This window comes from Artemia sp. Qi Xiang Cuo, chromosome 6, assembly GCF_049724085.1.
Source record: "Artemia sp. Qi Xiang Cuo chromosome 6, ASM4972408v1, whole genome shotgun sequence".
Taxonomy (NCBI): Eukaryota; Metazoa; Arthropoda; class Branchiopoda; order Anostraca; family Artemiidae; genus Artemia; species Artemia sp. Qi Xiang Cuo.
This window is the reverse complement of record NC_142799.1, coordinates 50,764,176-50,779,380: the sequence shown is the minus strand read 5'-3', so window position 1 is coordinate 50,779,380 and position 15,205 is coordinate 50,764,176. Positions and strand designations below refer to the sequence as shown.

The 15,205-nt window shown below is 34.8% G+C and overlaps 1 protein-coding gene across 1 annotated transcript in view; it reads right to left on the bottom strand.

The window, feature by feature from the left end:
• Nucleotides 1-11,355, bottom strand: part of snu (ABC-type transporter snustorr) — a 106,757-nt gene extending 95,402 nt beyond the window's left edge. Inside the window, exons 1-2 of the mRNA XM_089090809.1 lie at nucleotides 11,202-11,355; nucleotides 5,360-5,542 (exon numbers count right to left, since the gene is read on the bottom strand). Of these exons, the coding sequence (XP_088946935.1) occupies nucleotides 5,360-5,361 (2 nt within the window). The 5' untranslated portion in view covers nucleotides 5,362-5,542; nucleotides 11,202-11,355. The remainder of the gene's footprint in view (nucleotides 1-5,359; nucleotides 5,543-11,201) is intronic.
• Nucleotides 11,356-15,205: the final 3,850 nt, after the last annotated feature.

Below are 15,205 nucleotides of genomic sequence, written 5' to 3'. Positions count from 1 at the left end.
CAAATCTTCTCAGCCGTTTCCCATAAAGTGTGGTGTTCCACAGGGCTCAGTTCTTGGCCCTCTCCTGTACCTGATATTTGTAGACACAATGAGATTCTACATTTCCGGAGCTTCAGTTACTTCTTTTGCTGACGACACGGCTTCAGTGATTGCAGCAAAGTCGCTGCAAGAGCTCTTGTTCAAGGCTAATAAGGCGCTGGATGGCCTGCATGAATTTGTTTGTGCTAGCCTACTTAGCGTCAATGCATCAAAAACTAATTTCATGATGTTTAAGAGGACTGGTTCTGCTCCCACTCTCCCTGGTGTCATTATTTACAATGGCCTACCGCTATCACAAGTTGAAGAGATCCGATATCTGGGATTCATCCTGGATCGAAACTTGAGTTGGAGAAAACACTGCGACATTATAGCATGCAAGCTGGCGCGAGGCCTTGGAGTTCGGAACCGTTTTCAAAATTTTGTACCTTTAAAAATTCTGCTTTTATTGTGTTTTTCCATGATAGTGCCTTATATAAATTATGGTTGTTTGATTTGGGCGAGTAATTTTAGTTGCAATTTTAGAAGAGTTCAAGTTCTGCAGAATAAGGCTATAAGGTTGATTGGAAGGTATGATCGTGGTGTTGATAGCACTGAATCACTTTTTAGAAAGTTTAAAATTTTAAAGGTTTGTGAAATAAGGGATTATCAAATTGGAGTTTTTGTATTTCAGTGTCTGAATGGTTTTGCACCGGATTTTTTTATGAATATTTTTAAGCCTAATTCGTTTTATCACGATTATTCGACTAGGAGTGCGGATAGTCTTGCATCTGAGCCACGGAACACAACCAGAGCGAGTCAAGTGACCAAACACATGGGCCCGTCAGTTTGGAATTCGTTCCCAGATTCTGTTCGTCAAGCTGAAAGTGTGCCGCAACTTAAAAACCGTATTAAAAATCATTTCTTTTCAGGAATTTGGTAGTGTTAATGGTTCGAGAGAAGGCTTCTTTTTTTTTTTTTTTTTTTTTTTTTTTTCTTTTTTTTTTTAGATATTTTATTTTTATTTTATATTTTGTGCCATTATATATTTATCATTATTTTCAGTTATTATTATTGTTTTCCCCTTTTTTCATTTTAATTGGTTTGATGATTTGGCATGCATGATATCCAACCGGTCGCTTTTTCAATCATAATATTGCTTTATTTCGAATTTTTTTAACAATGAGTTTTTTTTTTTTTTATAAAAATGTATGAACCTGAACCTGAACCTGAAACAATAAGCCAACCTGAAGTTATGATTTGTCCAAGAGTTAAAAAAGTGTGTTACAGTTTTTGGGTCAGAACTGTGGTTAACTCTGTGGAAGAGTGATTTAATTCTCCTATGGGTTCTTTGAATAGTCCGTTAGTTACCTCTGTATGTGAATATATTTTCTTTATACATATTGCAGATTTCGATGCTTGAGAGCTGTCGCGTAATTTCGTAAAAATCCTGGGGGGGGGAGTTGAAGGTGATTTTCCCAAATCATATGAAAATGACAGTGAAAAATAAAAAATGAACCATATAGTACGCAGTTGCCCCCCCCCCTGCCCCATAGCAAATTACGCCCTTGCTTGAGAGGCATAGACTTAAATAGTTCTCTAATTTAAAACATATTGGGTATATAGATTTTATCTTGACATTATATGTTATTATTAAATCCTTAAAAATTTTGACTAATAGCTATATCAGTTGGCTTAAAAGATAATGGCCTTAATAAGAAAAGAAGCAGCCCAATAAAGCAGTCCTTATAATTAGTGAGAATGAAAGCGGTTGCTTCATATTTCTAGGGCTAAAATTCTTGTTTGAAACAATGAGCACCAATGAGAGAAAAAGCCACGAAGCCTAACAAGGTTTCTATGCTTATCTGAAATAGCAGCTATCGAAAATTGGTCTATTTCCAGATGACTCTTTAGCTAAGAGGCATCAAAATATTAATTCAATGTCAAGATGGAGTCACTGAACGCAAAGCTGCAATTATATGGTATAGTTTGTTTATGAGGTTTACTTCTGGTAATCAATAAGCTTACATAATCATTTATTAGTATATTGATATTCTGAATATGTGGAAACTAATTGCAGTATGTAATTATCAATTGATCTTTTGTTCGCAACATATTGACTTCATTAATTTTGACAATGTATCTTCTTCTATTTGTTAACACAAAAATCTTATCACTGAGAAATGTTTTTAATGCAAAAAATATGAGACCTCATAGGCAAGACCGTACCATGCTTGAACCCCCCCCCCCCGAAATTTTTGTAACCAAAATGTATAAAAAAATAGATGTTTTTTAAAGCTTGAAAACAAAATACACCCTTTCCGATCAAAAATCCTGGATATGGTTTTTACTCATAAACTTTTGGGGAATACGGTAAAAGTTATGCGTGTTAAATATTTTCAAGATCTGTAAATATTATTTATGTCACAATTTATGTAAGACACTTGTACATGTCTCAGAACACTAATTTTAATTTTCTAGATTACAAAACTTCAAGATTTGAGAAAACATCCATATGCAATGATTTACACAGACATTCTTTTTCAGGACATTTCTTAATTGGAAATATTATTTTATCAAAAATTGATTCAATAATTGAAATATTGGATCAATAATTGTTTATCAAAAGTTTGGGTTGGAAGAGGTTTCACAGGTAAAGCCTCCTTTCATAAGGTCTGGTGCACGCATCAGACTGCTAACTATATTCATTTACTATTCGAGTACATATAGCGAAATGTTACGCCTGTTGATTTCATGGATCATATTTTGGTACTAGTGCATTCAACGGACACTTTTATATGCTGTTTATGGAATGTCAAACGGGAGATGCTACAGATACCGGGACAGATACCTGGTACTAAAACAGTTGTTAGAGTGGAATTGAGTGAAACGGGTGATCTAATATGAATATTAAAATTACAATTTAGGATTTGCCAAAGACAGAAAAAGAGGCAGTTGAATTTTTACAGGATAAGGGGTTATTGCCCAAGACAATATGGTTAGGTTAGGTTACGTCTTCAATATTTGGTATGCTTTACCCGCCCCCCCCCCTAATGTACAAAGATATAGCCCAAATTTGTTTCTAAACTATTATATATTCATCCTATTTTATTTCATTAGCATTAACCAAACTTGACTTCTTTAGCAGTATATAAAAGAGAACGTTCAATGCACCAGTACCCATATTTTTTATGAGACCAACACACACATTTTTATATTATGCAAAGTATATATTCAGTTTATTATTTGATATTATAAAATATACAAGATGTGTAAGTTTTGAAGAAAAAGGAATCTACTTTGAGGTTTGTCTCATTTGCTTCCCCTTGGACAAGGACAAATTACGCGATCTTATTTTATATCAGAAAATATCAATATAATTTATTAGAACGCTCTTCGGGTAATGCTCAAGCTGCTCGTAAACGCTGCTACTAAATTCTGTTAAAACCGCTGCAAAGAAATCTGTTCCCAGTAGGCTTGTAAGCTTAAAATCAAGTAGTTTTCTGAATTTCCCAAGATTCACCTAAGCTGACGTAGGTAGGCCTGCTTTGTGCAGACTGGATTTTGACCTGAAATAATTTTGAAAATAAAATGCTCATTAACTATTAGTTACACAGAAATTTCAGATTTAATTCTATTGCATTATAGATTAATCACACCAGCACCCATTTTCCTTTTAAATTCCCTACTTTTAATGAAGCCACCAAACGTTGATATTGTAAGGGTCCCAAGGGGTTTTTCCGTGCGTTGAACTGTTTTTCCACGTTAAATCGTCGAAAATCCAACTCTTTTAAGTTTCCCATTCTCTTTGTTCAGACTGTTGACCATATGACTGGCTAAGATACATTCAAAACTATGTGAATGGTAAGGATAAACATAAGGTACATGAAAATTTATATTACCTAGAACGTAGTCTATGACAACAATCGAAAAAGCATAGACCACTTTTACTTCTTTTCATTTTTTTTTTTGCATAAAGAAAAATAGCCCAACTGACACTAGCTACAGGTAAGCGGAAATTCTGTGAGACCGCCATCCCCTGTCAGCCAAATTTATAGTAAACACCAAAGAGTATGGATAACTTATAAGAAGGAAAACTGGCGGTAGTGTCGACAACAAAACTATCAACGCCATCTAGCGTTTGGCGACATTTGACATTTTTTCTAGCGTAATACAAAGAATTGATATAATTACTGTAATTAATAAAATTAATGTGATAATAAGTATCTGATCTTAGTTCTTGACAGAAAAATGATTACCGGGCTTGTAAAAATGCCAAGTGTCACCACGTGCTAGATGTCGTGGACAGTTTTTTTTTTTTGTCGATACTAGTGTCAGTTCCTACGCTTATAAGTTACCTATACTCTTTGGATAAGACAACAAAAATAAAAAGAATGGACTCTATCATTTTACAAATAGTTGCCAGGGGTGAATGTTACACAAAAATGCTACTACTTAAGAAGAGACTTGAAATAAGTAATGTAATTCTTAATTTGGATACTTATGCGAATTTTTATTACCATGTTCTTTTTTTTGCATATCATAATCTGCCATTTAAATTTGCTAGCCAGTATTTAGGTTTAAGTCAATCATGCATATGTAAAAGTCGCACGATACACCCATGGTCCACGGCCACAATGCGGTGAGAAATATAAATCGGTCTTCGCCTGTTTTAAGACTTCCATGTTGGGATGAAAGATATTACTTTGTAACTGTCAAAAGGAAAAAGTTGGAAATAACTTCACACTGAAATCTTTTCAATCCTTAATTTTCATTTTGTTTCTTTTCTTATGCTTCTTGGGACTTGAAATACAGTTCAACTACAAAGCATTGCAAGGTCTAGAAAGGACCTTCGCTTCCAAATTACAAAAAAAGGCTTTTATATTATCACGTAAATAATGTCATATATCTTAAAAAAACCTTTGTTACCCTATTTTTTAATTATATCGTATCTTGTGTTTTGTTTTACAATCTGTGACGCCCAAACGCACATAATAGCCCCGTCTTCAGTCCACCCCAAATCCAACAAGGAGCTAGTCACGGGTCGTGCAAATTATCATTTCGAGTACCCGTATTATTCGGGTCTTTCAGAACCCGCGTTCCACCATGTTATACTGGCTCGCTCTGATTTTGAAGAACCTGTGTCCAACAACCCGTAAGAACCCGTAAGATGAAATGCTTGAAATAATCGCTGGGTTGAACACAGACAATCTGAAAATGATTTTTGTCGAACACACTTGAAAAAACGATTAACGATATGTCTTTAAAAAATTTCTATGGTTGGTTCAGTTTATATTTTGATAAGCAAAGGAATTGTATTCTATAAATTTGAAGAGATACTTACATTATGTTCCTTGAAATTTTCTTATCAGATGTAAATCACTAAAAACACACAAATGTCACACTGGTTTTTCACTGGGACAAAATGTCAAAAAAAGACAATAAATTCTTCCTGTAAAAATCACTGGTATAATATTCACCAAAACCCAAAACAGTTACTACTTCACCGGTTTGAGTGTCAACAGTTCTGAAACAGAAAATAAAACGTTAATTGGTGTTTGATACGGTTGGCCATTCGTGACTTACGCTAAGAGCAATGTTTTATAAAAAGAATAATCAGAAACTGCTTTACAACTATTTCTATCGATGAAAAAAAATTTCATTGGAAAGAATGAGAAAATATGAGCTTTTACAGGGGAAGGGGTGTATTTCCAAAGACCTTCCCCCCTGCTTCCATGTAGCATCATTCTCGCAAATATTTCAAGCATAAATTAAAATTTAGGAATGTCCTTTCATGACTTTAGGAATGTCCTTTCATGAATGGTCGAAGGAAGATGACCGGATGCGCGTACGGTTCTATGGTCCTCCCTTTTCTTCCTAAAATGAGTCATGTTTTTCAGTAAATAAAATCATTATCTCATTTAATACAACCTAAGGTTGAACCTTTTGTCCGATTCAGACTGCAATCACACTTGTCAATACATCGGTTAAGCACTACTACAATACCAATAATGTGTCCCATGCGTAATTTGGTAAATTGGGCTACGTTCAACTTTAAAGCAATTTTTACGATTCAACGATCAGTGTGAAGGCTGCGCAATTTATTTAGAAATTATAAAAAATGGAAGCTTGATAGAACAGTTGTTTTTTCTTCTATTTGTTAATCTGACAAAAGATAGAGACACAAGCCCCATTTTTTAGCAAATCAATGTGCTAGGATCTTACATGTTTTGACAGAAAACGATTTTAACGAAAATCTGGGGACCCTGAAGTTAATTTTAGGTTTTTCTTTTGCAAACATATTTAAGGACTTTGATGAGGTTATCATCAAAGTCCTCTCTTCAATGTTCTATTTCGCAGTGAGATCTTAGCAATTTGATAATGCAAAAACAATAATCTGAAGAAGTGAGATCTTAGCAATTTGATAATGCAAAAATAATAATCTGAAGAAGTAAGATCTTAGCACTTTGACGAGCGAAAAAACGAGCTTAGGCTTAGAATGTCAGTAGAAAATTGTCGGGAAAAAGTGTGTTGAAATAGGTTTTTTAGACCAAGTTTCTGCCATTCTAATTTTACACTTTTGTAGCCTAATTGTGATGCTAAAATGAACTAAGAACATGATCACTCATGTGTTTTTTTTATTATCAACAGGTGTGACAATATTGCGGCTCGGATAATAATCTTTCCTTCAATTGGTGTGAATCTGCAAGACCCAATCTAGGTAGGTTTTGCCATTCAATATACAGAATAAAGGCAAGCTGGACCTGTGACTTAATATGATTCTAATTAAATTTAAAAACACTAGTGCTATAATAAAAATTTAACTTTGGCGCACAATTAAGTTACACAAGAGAAAAAACCTGAAAACACTCGGCGTAATAGCGTTTCCCAGTTCTATTAAAAGTAAAAAGAAGCTAAATTCTAATGCTCTAGTGCACATAATCATATTAATGTGGACATTAAATGAAACCACCGCCTTTTCTGAAAAGGTTCGGTTTAAGATTTACTCCAGTCAGTGCAATATATATCTTGTGATACAAAGGAAAATAGGGGTTTTAATAATTTTAGGTGGTTGAATAGAAAATAACAGGAAATTTAAAAAACGATTGACCAAGGCTGGCCCCGCAGAAAGAGCAAAAGCCATAAATGCAGTTATGATTGCCAAAACAAAAGTTAGCCAACGCATTACACCATATGCATATTTTAGCAGGGAGTTATTCAGGCGGAAGGGGCTTCAGAGCCTAGCCCTCCCCCCCAGAAGTCCTATATATTTCTAGATTCCTTTGGACTTTTTTAGGTACTTAAATAATGAACGTACTCTTTTATATACTATTCAAGAATTTAAGTTTTGTTAATGCTAATGAAATAAAATCAAATAGGATGAATATATAATAGTTTAGAAACAAATTTTGGCTATATATTTGCACTTTAGGGGGGGGGGCTAAAGCATACCATATATTGAATGCGTAACCTAACCTAACCTAGGTACCTTCCCCCCTCCTAAACCCCCAAAAAACGACAGTTTAAACATCGTAAACGCAATGAAAACAACGGTTTGCATTGCATGACTCTATAGCGGTCTCTTAAATTAACCCGTCTTTAGCAGGTTTTTCGTGACTGGTTTCATTGCGTTATATAAAAGAGTACGTTTAATACTTAAGTACCCTTTTTTATTCAAATTATTAAATATATTTTCTCCTATTATTCACTCCCCTCCCGAAAAAATCCTGCAAACTTGCCGGGACTATATCCACATCTGTCGTAAAAAACTGACATTTATAAATAACCTAAGCTCCCCGATAATTTTTAGGTCAAGCTAGTGCCACAGAAGCGGACAGTCTAAACTGCAAAAAGTTGGTTTGAGAAGCTTATTTTTATCTTTCCGAATAACCAAAAAGCTACCTTCAATTTGCGCATAGATTAGTCCATCATAGAATTTAGGGCTTAAGTTCCAACTCAAGTTAAACGAAAACACTTCCCTCTTTACACCCTCCCAGTGAGCTCCCATTTCCCATAAATCCTTCTTTACAATATCCTCCCACCCCAACTGCGGACGATCTGCTTCCTGTTTAGCCCTAGACGCAGTGGCGGCCCCAGAGGGGGCACGTGCCCCCTAACGTAGTCTAAAACAGTGTAATTTACTTAATTAACGCAAGTTTGCGTTAATTAAACTTCCTCCTGACGCAAGTTTATCGGATCAACCTATTTTACCCCCCCCCCCCCCAAAAAAATCCTGGATCCGCCCTTGCCTAGACGTTTGGTCGAAAAGGAAAATCTTTGGCAATTGGATTTGAATAGATAGAACCTGCTTGGGTTTCCAGATATCTAAATTTGTCATTATATTTTATTGAACCCACCTAAATTAATACACATTCATTTTATCTCTACCACAAAAAAACATTTGGCTTTACTGGGAGAGATCTTCACCAAATCATTACATAAAATTCCGTCTTTTAATACGTTCGTTTTTCAAAAAGCTTAAACTACCGAGACTAAACACAGGATCTATATTAGCAACAACAGTAAAAAAAACAGCTCATTCCACACTCATAAATTTACAGCTTTCATCACAGATTACAGATTTCATCTTGAATAAACTAGGTCAATTTCTAATAGTTGATGACGAAGTTACACAAATCATAAAAAAAAAGAAAAAAAGACTATACAGTTTAAATGATCAAAGTAATAGATTCGAAATAATTAAAGCCCTCAAGACTTGTGACACAAATATACTTTCGTGCAATGAAAACGGTTTCTCTGTGCAATACATCATTGTTGCTGAGTTTAGAAAAAAGAAATTAAGATATGGTTGTTTTTAGTTCAAAGCTAATTAACTGCAAACTCTGTTAAATAATGGTTTAAAGCGAGGGGTGAATCCTGTTTTGTTTAATATTAAAAAATAAATGATTGCAATCTATTACCTTGTTGAAATGTATCAAGAGTAAATGAACCCATTAAATAGGCTATAACTAGGGGAAGATATTTTATTTAGGTACTGTTCTAAAGTCCGGGACACGTGCGATAAGTGAAGTTTGGTTAATGCTAATGAAATAAAACAAAATAGGATGAAAATATAATACTTTATGAACAAATTTGGGTACTATCTCATTATGCGGGCCTCTCGGGTTAATCACTATAGAGTTAAGACGTCAAAAACCCGTTTTGACGTCTTAACTGTTATAGAGTAGGCAATGATAGCAAGGTTTTCATTGCGTATACGATATTAAACTGTGTTTTTTTGGGGGGTTTAGGGGGGGAGGTACCTAGTTTAGGTTACGTATTTAATATATGCAATGCTTTACCCCCACCCCTAATGTGCAAATATATATCCCAAATTTGTTTCTAAACTATTATTTATTAATCCTATTTTATTTTATTTCATTAGCATTAAACAAACTTGACTTTTTAGAGAGGTACGCATAATAGGATAATACCCAAATTTGGGCTATATATTTGCACATTATGGGGTAAAGAATAGCATATATTAAATACGGAGCCTAACCTAACATAGGTACCTTCACCCCCTAAAGTTTAAATATAGTTTCCGGAGTGAGAACCCCTTGTTTATGCTGCGCCAGACATCCAATTGCCGGGTAATGGCTATCTGATTTTTGTTTGTCTCGATGCGTGTGTCCCGGATTTTAGAAAAGTACCTTTACTTGAAATTCCGATCATCAAAATGGCCTTAAAATAATAAACTTTAGAGGGCGCTTCCGCTCCTTATTGACTAACCCAATACATTCGTCACCGGACTCCCCATACAAATTTGGTTTTATACAAACCACAGAGATATATTTTTTCGTTTTCAGATAAAACTGACTATAAGGAGCTAAAATCTTTAGAACCTTTTTTAGAATAAAATGCCCTGATTAAACTGAATTTTCTATATTAATTTCTGTATTTTCCATGTGATTTGCCCCTAGCTCAAAAAATAATTTCATGTCAATCTCCTGCTTCAATTGATTCTCTTTTTTCTTTTTGAACTATCAGAGCATAGCCTAGGTGCGAAGGTTTTAAGGCGAATTGAAAGATTTCCTAAGAAAAGTAAAAAAGAGTTTTTAAGTTTATTAGATCTCTTTAAGCTCAAAACACTTTTCTTGTGCAGGTAAGTTGCCAAGCTACATTTACAAGAAATTCGCTCTATGCAGAAAATAGGTTCTATCAAAGAATGAATTTTTAGGCAAATCTAATTTTGAAGCTCCAGTTCAATTATAACGGGATATTTTTCTCAAAACGGACCTTTCAAAGTATAGATCCTCTGTTTGGGGTTACAATTCCATTTTCCCGCGTATCCTCGGAAAAATTTTCTCTCTCAACCTAAAGTAGTTTTAAGCATCTAGTGTCCGTCAAAATTAATTGAACAAGCCCGTCTTTACGCGCTAATCTGCAAGGTTAAATTCATACTATTGTAACTGCAAGTTTAATCAGCCAGGGTTACGATTTTTGGGTCTTATATTCATGACACCTGCTTCCACTGAAAAAAAGCAGATATATGACATTATCGAAAAATAACCTAATTTTAAGGGAGATAGCATGAATATTTAAATTTAACTCGTAGGAAGACAAAATTAGGTTTGTGCTTCCTTTTATAAAAGACTTGTTTAGTCCACCGAGGGTTTATGCAATGGGTTTGGTTTAATATTACAGTAGTGAAGGAAAGAGGGATTTATGAGAGACAAATTTAATCTAGAGATTGTGACTGGCCCATGTCTTTTGCAAAGTTAGCCTATGCCTACGAAATTGAACTCCGCTCAAAATAGGCTAGCCTATCCAACGCTTATGAAACGTTTTTGTGCTCAACTCAAACAACATCGCATTTTAGCTCAATTATAACTATTTAATAGGCCAAATAAATATTGACCACTCTTATACTTCACAAAGCAATTTCAAGTTCACGTTGGATGGTTACTCAGGTCAAAACTAATGTTCTGCTGTTCCAGAAACAGAATTAAAAAAAGAGGTAAGTCCAGAGATGAATTATTTCCAATCCCAGGCCAGCCCACATATCCCAACTTCTGACAAAATTTTCAAAAAGACCTCGTGTTTTTTTTATAGAGGTGTTCATAACCTATTCTCCAGGTTTCTCTCCCAAGTATCTTCACAAATTATATTGAATCGTTTAAATGGCCTCATGAGAAATCTTAAATGATTAACATAGCCTAGTCGTATAAATTGTAATTTAATACCTCAGTATGTCTTTTATTCCATTACTAAAAACTGTTCATCCAAGGTTTTTCTCTTGCGAGCAAAGAAAATATAAACAAGTGAGAAAAATTGCAACGTCTTCTGAGGCACAATAGCTTTAACACTTGCTTCCTTGTTTAACACTTAGAACCTTTCTGCAACAAGTATGTAACAAGTCTGAAGAACTGATTAGACACCACATCATGTAAACGCAAACATAAATTCCTCGGCTTCTGATTGGTGGGCTCCCTCGGGTATAGTAAGACAGATATACCCGGGTAATCAACTTCTTGGTTGAAGATAATATGTACCGCGTCATGTTGGATAAAAAGTTTTCCAGAAAGATCTTTCTATATATATTTACAAAATTAGCTGTTTGCATAGTTTTACTTGAAAGTATCCAGAACATATTTGGGGGAGAGGGCACTTACCCTCTCCTAGCTTCGAAAATAACCTTTTTTGGTATCTTCGTTGTAAAATGCCTCTTCAGGGATCTTCATTAAAAAAATGCCCCCCTCCCCTCTAGATTTCGAAAAAATTCTCTGGCCCCCTCTACATTTTTGTGCATTGAGGCCCCTGAAAGTCCTAGAACGAAGAAAACAAAATTGCGTTTCATTGCTGGTACGTAAAATTGATTTTTTTTTTTTTCATCGGGGAGGGGGGATGGGAAAATAGAAAAGGTGAACTACTGAAAAATATAATCAATTATGGGTAAAGCATTAGGTTAGGCCCTTCCAAGCTTTTGTTGAAATGCCGTAAAAGATAGAACAAAATTCGGAAACATACTTTTACATACTTTTTAAAATGTTAAATCCCTAAAAATGTACATTTACCTGTCGAATTTGTCGCATAAAATTGAGAAGCCTGCAATATATTTGTATATTTTTTCCATTCTGAGGTTTTAGAGCTGAGTAAAGGCTGGAGAAATTGTTCCTTTTTGAGAGAAGCGTAACGTCTTTGCCTCAACATCGAAGATTTTTGCCATTATATGCTTTTCTCGTCTTACTAGAAAGGTAAAATACCCGATGTAACCATCTCCCATTCTTATGGGCATCCATGCATTAAGTTTACCAAATCCAAGCAAAATCTCAAAAGCCCTATTTTGCAGCTTAAAACACATTTTTAAGAGGCAATAAGCATTTTGGTATTCAATTTATTATAAAAAGAGTAGGTATAGCCCCCTACTCGAGGTTGAATTCAATAGTCTTATGAGGGAATCCAAAATTGAGCTTGAGAAATCAAATTTACGATTGCGACTAGTGGAACAGCAATGGTGGCAGGGATATTACTAAAATCATGGAGACCTGACGTCATGAAAATCGTCATAAAAATAAATCACCGGTGATCCCTTCCAAAACTTCCCCTGAGCGAAAGATTATGCACACAACCGACCTGAGCACGCAACCTAAACACACAACCGACAAATGATGTCAAATGATGTAGTAATGGTATTAAGTTCAAAAGAATATTTTAAAAACTCATCAAAAATAAGTTCATATGCATTTTCGTTACGTTTTTACGAGTCGAACAGAAATTTCGGGAGGAGAGGTTCAAACCCGATACCCCCTCCCTGGATACGACCTTGCATGGAACAAAACATCTACGATAGAATTTATCTCGCTAAAATAAGCATGTATATTCCCTTTGTTTCTTTTTGGCTTAACATTGTATACAATTATACAAATATAATGAAAAAGCAAGTAGAATCTGGTACCTCATCTTGAGGGTCTGAAGACAAAACCGGGGAATAGGCCATTCACATAAGGATGGCATGACTAATCATTAGTTTACCTTTAACTTTTGTCTCAAGGACAAGCTGTTGAGATATTGGATCTTTTGACCAAGATTACATGGAATTTTATACCACTAACTTGATCAACCCTACTGTCTTTATCTCACAGTCAACTTCCTAAGTAAAAAAGTATTGGCTGATTTATCTTCCTTTTTTTCGTCTTGAAAAGTTGAATTGAATTTGTTCACAAAAAAAAAATTCCTTCATATACGTACGCAGAAATTTAATCCAGGAGGGGGATTTGAAAAATCCCAAAGCTCCTGAAAACTTTTGAAAGAGACCCGAAAAGCCCATCGTATCTCAGATACGCAAAACGAATCCGCCATTAGGAAAGTCGGAAGATTCTTTAAACTGGAATCTAAATTTAGAGAGAACAAGGTGCCAAAGTAGGTTTTTTTTCTCATCCAACACGCTGCCATACGTGTCGTCTTGCACGATCTTGGTCAACAATGTGGCTTTTTTATATATATATATATATATATCCAGTGATGAGACACATGCAACCATAGCGGTAACGTAAGGTTAACAGTAAAATTAGCGCAAAGCAAAGTTAAAAAATTGAATGGCTCCATTGGAACACGCATCTCTCTTTATTTATCTTTAACGTACGCTGGGTTGAGAATTCTTTGTCCAAGGGGCATGGGTTCGATCCCTGGCGTGGCCAGTTATTTGGTTTGGGACATGGGTCAGTGGTGTGACTCTGTGAGCTCAGCCAGAGTCGACCCAGCTCCAAATGGGTACCTGGAGAAATCTGGGGAAGGTAAGCAGGAAGGGTCTGTGAGAGCACAGGATGGATGACCCCCAGCCCCCCATTGCACTTCCTGGCTGAAGGGCCTTAAAACATAGATTAGCGGCGCCGGTTTGGACCATAAGGGTCTAGTGCCGTCATACTTACTTACTTACAGAATAGTACATCGATTTTTGTTGATAGCGAAATTATTCATATAATTCTGAAATTTCTTAGTTTGAAATTATAAGTTGAGGTATTAAATTTAGTTTTTTGAAAGACAAATCCACTTTTAAATGGAATATCTTTATTTATTTATTATTTTTTTTTTACATGGAAAAAATGTTAAACTAAATGTAATCGCCAGTGAAATCTAGATGGCGCTAAACTATAACTTACCAAAACGGTAGATTATTCTAAAGATTCTTTTAGATTGTTTAGATTTACATCTTTTTAGCTTTATATTTTTGATATTATTCTACATTAAAGAAGCTGTACTGATATTGATTTTCTTAATATTACTCATGTCTGATCCTTACAGCAGAGGAGTGGTGGATTTCTATCTTCTTAGGAGGGGTGGTCAAAATAAGAAAAATCATGCATTTTAAAACCACTTTTATTCCATTTTTCTTTTGGAGGGGATCCTTCAGACCATATTTACGGCTCTAAGAACCACTCATGATCTGTGGACCTTATCTTTGGCAACCCTGCTTATAATGAATTAAAAATAATTCATAAAAACTTCGAAAATGGAATTATAGATCTTATTTATCTGGTTTGACTCTAATATTTCTGCATAACTGATAATGATGATAATAATTTTGGAAATTGGTAAGTCGTTTTACGGAGGTATGGCTACAAGAGGTCATCGTCTCCATATGATTTTAGTTAGTTCAACAACCTTCCAGATTCAAATTGGCTAAATATCGTATAAAGCCTTCATACGGAGATGAAATAAAGAAATATGAAATGCAACCAATGTCACAAGGTGTATTCATTCTGGGAAGACGCGGACCCTCGCTGCTGGATCTGAATCTACTAATGACTGGTATCCTATCAACAACCTTTGTAGTGTTTTTTTGTCGAGGGAAAATAGTATCAAATCTGACGTGTTTAATAAACACGGTTTCCATACCTATTGACTTGATTATGTGGTATATTGCAAGGCGCGAAGAATTATGATTCAAAATCTCTGAAATTATAATCGAAATCTCAAAATCTATAATCCTGATAATAAATCAAAAGCATAGTTTTCTGCTTCCGTGATATATTCTATATTTTTTTGTTGAAATAATAGTTTTTCTTTTGGCATAGGAGCAATATTTTTGAGTCACTAAAATATTTTTAGCCGTTCAATTGCACCACAGAATTAAATTAATAAATAATTATAATAATTGGACATTTAGAATCAATATTTTGAATGTGTTCTACATTACATTAGAATTACCATATTTCAATGTAATTTACGATACGTAAATTGGCTGATG